A 5038-nucleotide genomic window follows, 5' to 3' on the forward strand; every position below is an offset into this window, starting at 1 on the left:
TGTTTTAGCCATATCCATTATAGAATCTGAATGTATTGCCTTAGACAAATGTGGCAAAAAGGAAGAATGGCTACGCCATTTTGTAGAGCATAGTCCAATATGGCAAAAACTTGTGCCTCTAATATGTATAAATTGTGATTGTTAATCTGCAATTGGAAGAGCACAGAGTAACATTTATAATGGTAAGTCTAAACATATACATCGTAGACATAATACCATTAGACAACTACTCTCAACTGAAATTATCTCTATTGATCATGTGAAGTTAAAAGATAATATTGCAGATCTGCAAACAAAAGGGTTGAATAGAGAGTTAGTTGAAAACTTGTTAAAGGGAATGTGATTAAAGCCCAAGAAAGAATAAGTTGACATAATTGAAACCCAACCTAATTGACTGGAGATCCCAAGATCTGGGTTTAGAATGATAAGCTAATTGTAAAAACTTTATTAGGTCACTGTGAGGGGTTTTATCCTCCTGTCCATTCCTACAATGAGACAGTGATACCGTGGGAAAAATAATAGTGATATTTGATTTAATGATTCTTAAATTCAGAAGTTTTAAGTGAAGTAAGCGGGTTACTCTGAATTAAGAAATTACCTATGTGAAAGAGAAGTAAGGCCATTTTAAAGGAGAATTGTATATAACTCAATTCTTTTAAAAACTCTCGCAGAACCAGATTGATGTTCATGGCCAAAACGAACATAATTATGAGAACTGAATAATAGTAGAAAAATTCCTGTGTGAGATATATTATCATTTACATTATTAATAGGACATCTCAAGAACATAATGTTTACTAGATAATTAGTAAAGTAAATATATTTTCATAAAGAAAAGTTCAAAGGGTAATACCTACCTATCTTATCCAAGTTTCGACTGATGAACACTATCACTGAGTTAAATATTTTCTCCATTAATTTTCATTCATGAGGGAGACTGTTAAAAAATTTAGAATATTTGTATATTCACATGTTTAAGTTGATAAATTAGTGAATGAAAAATTGTTTGAGATATATGTAATATAATATATAATTTATATTATTATAAAAATAAAAATAATAAAAAAATACAAAAGGTGCACTATATGAGGCTGGTAATTGAAGTTAAAAATGTAGAGTAGTATGTAAGTTACTATTTTAATTATTAATATATATATATATATGAAATGATCTACTTTATTATATATTATAAATATATTATATATATATATATAAATATATAATTGAGGGAGGCAGCAAAGCCTCCCACGTTTCTCCCTCTTCTCTCATTCTTCTTCTATCTTTTTCCTCCTCCTTTTATTCTTTTGGTCTTATTTTTCCTCTATAAATGGAGGGTTTTTTTTTTGAAAAATAATGATAAAATTCTCAATAAAATTATTTTATAAAATTCTCATACTCTTTTAATTTTAATAATATTCAATTAATATATCAGTTCGTTATTAGGTTATGAGGTTTGTATTAACTTCTCAATTTCTAAACCGTTATTTCTTGAAATATAAACATCAATTAACCTCTAACACTTTCGATGAAGCGACAAATCTATTTTAAAAAAATTATGTGTTATATAGGTTTCGATTTTATCATCTCTTTATATACTGTTATGTTTCTATTTTTCTTTACACAATATTATATTATTTTAATATTTTTGTACTGTTAATTTAAATATAATATTATAAATATAATTATCATTTAACTAATAACATAATTATTTTATTATAATTCGCTTAACAATAAATTGGTGCATTTTTCACACGACGCGATGACTACAAAAACATGCATGTGATTGAGGAGACAGGGGACAGCCGAGATGGCACAGAGATAGAGGTAAAGAGTTATACCTACAGGTGGAGAAACTCCACAAGACGTGTTAACAAGTCACACCTTTGAATGGATTGGGTCCCCTAATCTATTGTTTCGAGTAGAGCTATGAAGCAGCAAATATCTCAACAAAGTTTCCTATTTAGTTTTGTAAAAATAATATTCTATAAGACTCCAATCTCAACTTCTTATTCAATTTAGTTTAGCCATTTGATGTCTACTTTATATTTTTTTACTATTTATTTATTTATTATTATAATTAATGTCTTTAAAAGGGGATGGATCCAGGACTCTACCCTATTTGGATTGAAAAGAATATATAGCTTTTAAAAATTACAAAAAAATTACTTATAAAATATTTGATAATTTCTGAAAAAATCATTATTATTAATAATTTCTACCATAATTGAGAAATTAATAACAACACTCCCAAATTAAAAGATTATTAATTATATCTTATGAAAAGTTACATAAAAATGAATCTATTTTTTATCTTAAGTTTCCATTCCAAACAAAATATAGTTTCTATATTTTTATTTTTGTGTTTCTAATAATAATTGTTTAAAAAAGAAAAAGTTGTGGCCAATTAAGGGGCCCCTACCGTCTCCTTAGATACATCCAACACAAACAGTTTGGCATTAAAATGCTCTCACTTCCCAACTAACAAATGAAACTTTCCTCCAATAGTGCCTCAATATCCCCCCGTCTCGTCTCTGCAACACGACTTTATATCTCATAAAAAAAATACATGACTTTATCTCTCTCTCTCTCTCTCTCTCTCTCTCTCTCTACACTTAATATGCCAACTCCCAATTTGTATTGTCCCATAAATGAAATCACATGTAATTCTGAAATGAATTTTTATGGCCAGAGCCTATGATGGCCTCAGTTGTAAGAAGAGTTTTAATTTCTATAACGAGCCCACATAAAACCTCGTGTGACAATAATCCCAATCTTAATACGTAAAAATTTTCCACGCTTTGCTAAAAGAGAGATCCATTGATTCATCTAAATAATACCAAGCCTTAGGCACTTGATGAGACAACTGAAGCAAGCAGAGAGACAACAACCATAACTTTAATGGCTTCTTCCACCTTTTACAGAGATACTGTCTTTGATTAGTTCAGAGATATCAAGTAATAAACTCGAACTAAATTGTAAATTCCTAAACCCAGATCAAGTCAAACATTAATCAAATACCAATCTCCTTCTGACATTTCATTTTTTTTTTCAGATGAACTGGCCCCATAGAAATAAAATATGCAGCATCTGCAAGTAATTTAATATGGTCTTCTCTCTTCTCCAATTTCATTTTTACAAAGAGGAATCGTATTTAATGAGGATGGGCTGGCTGGGCAGGTTCACTATCTTTCTTCCCTGCCATTAGTTTCTAATGGGGTTTTCAGTTAATGAGTTTTGCCAGATTAAAGTAAAGCATAGTTTTCTGGTGAAGAAAAGCCTTCTGCTTCTGTAAGCTCTCCATTTTCTTGCAGCCAAGGCAAGGGATCAACCCCCCCCCCCTCCTCTCTCTCTCTCCATTTATGTTGCAGTGCGAGGTGAAGAGAAACCCGGCCATATTCTGTTCTTTTGGTTAGAGGGCTACAACACGAGGACTTCAGAGAGGGCTCATCACCCATTTTCAGTACTGTTCTCTTGGCTTCGGAGTTCTGATGAAATTGGGAGCATTAGTGTGGGTTTCAGATCCAACACAGCCATATTCAACCTAAACACTGGTTTCTGAGTTTCTGTTTTCTGGGTTTTCTCCGCCATGAGAAACATAGCAACTTGTTACAGTGAACATGCCATTAAGGTATCGGATTCCTACTGTTCAGGGCCTTCAAAAGAGTCCTTTCTTTCTCCAAACTTGATCCCTTCGACCCAAGACGCAGTTACATGTACCTACAGGGCAAAACTATCCACCAGAAGGAACCTCCTGATCAAGCTCACTTGGTGCAATTTCACAGGCAAAGGCTTCGCCATTAGTGTTTCTGATGATCCGTCTTCACCCTTCAAATTCTATTCGGGTTCTCGCCAGTTCCGAAAGCCTAAAGGCACGAAAAATTTGGAATCTTGCGGCTCAAAGATTGAAGTACACTGGGATCTCTCCAATGCAAAATACGAATCCGGTCCCGAGCCCATCGATGGGTTCTATCTCATCGTTTTAATTGACTCGGAGCTCAGCCTGCAACTCGGGGAAATCGATGAAGAAGAATTAAAAGTCAAGAATCTTGTTTCCGCCTTGCCAGTTGCAAAATTTTCTTTACTTTCCCGGACGGAGCATTTCTCGGGAACCAATCAGTATTCCACCAAGGCCCAATTCTGCGACACGGGAATGAATCACGAAATTGTGATCAAGTGCGTTGGAGAAGAGAAGGGGCTAAACAACTCACTGTTGTCGGTTTTTATTGACAGGAAGAATGTGATTCAAGTGAAGAGATTGCAGTGGAATTTTCGCGGAAACCAGACGATTTTCGTGGACGGATTGCCGGTGGATTTGATGTGGGATCTTCACGATTGGTTCTTCAATCCAGCATCTGGGTATGGAGTGTTCATGTTCAGGGCCAGAAGCGGATTGGATAGCAGGCTGTGGTTGGAGGAGAAGATCAATTTGGAGCAGAAGGAGCAAGAAAGAGTTGGGTTCTCTCTTTTGGTCTGTGCCTGTAAGAGTCCTGATTGATTTCTCTTATTCATTCCTTTTTTCTGGGCTTTTCCTTCTTGTTTTTTTTTCCAGGAAAATATATAGTGTGCTTATTTTGTGGGTATATACGAATTATATGCTTCACAGTGAAGAGAAACGGTTTGATGTGCAGAGATTGGAATTGTACATGAAACTCTAGTTGAATGCCTCTTTCTCTTATTTCTTCTTCCTGGCTATACAAAGAGAAGCTCATTTGATTTGGCTTTATCTTTCAGTCTGTAATTGCAGTGGAAGTAGTTGGGAAATGGATCGCGTATTGAGAAACTCAAGAGGATCTTAAATACTTCTTAGGAGTTGTTATAAGCTTTCAATTGACTAAGGCTTTCATAATAAATATGATTTTATGACAATATGTTGCTAACAAGGACGGTCATCAAGCAATTACCTTCATAATTTTTGCCCCTTGCAGTAGGGGATTTAAAATCTAAGGTCAGTGAGGATTTTTTTGTTCTATAATATCACAACACATTACATATATTTTTTTTAAAAATTATTTGAACTATCATCAGTTTGTTGAAGAGA

The 5038-nt window shown here is 33.7% G+C and overlaps 1 protein-coding gene across 1 annotated transcript; it reads left to right on the forward strand.

Annotated features, from left to right (window-relative positions):
• The first annotated feature begins 3586 nt into the window (after window positions 1-3586).
• Window positions 3587-4495, forward strand: LOC127788765 (uncharacterized). Its single transcript, XM_052317367.1, has one exon. The coding sequence runs from the start codon at window positions 3587-3589 to the stop codon at window positions 4493-4495; it is 909 nt and encodes a 302-aa protein (XP_052173327.1).
• The last annotated feature ends 543 nt before the right edge of the window (window positions 4496-5038 follow it).

The sequence above is a fragment of the Diospyros lotus genome, chromosome 13, assembly GCF_014633365.1.
Source record: "Diospyros lotus cultivar Yz01 chromosome 13, ASM1463336v1, whole genome shotgun sequence".
Lineage (NCBI taxonomy): Eukaryota > Viridiplantae > Streptophyta > Magnoliopsida > Ericales > Ebenaceae > Diospyros > Diospyros lotus.

Coding starts and splice junctions, on each gene's coding strand:
- LOC127788765 (XM_052317367.1), top strand. CDS start 3,587: ATGAGAAACATAGCAACTTGTTACAGTGAACATGCCATTAAGGTATCG.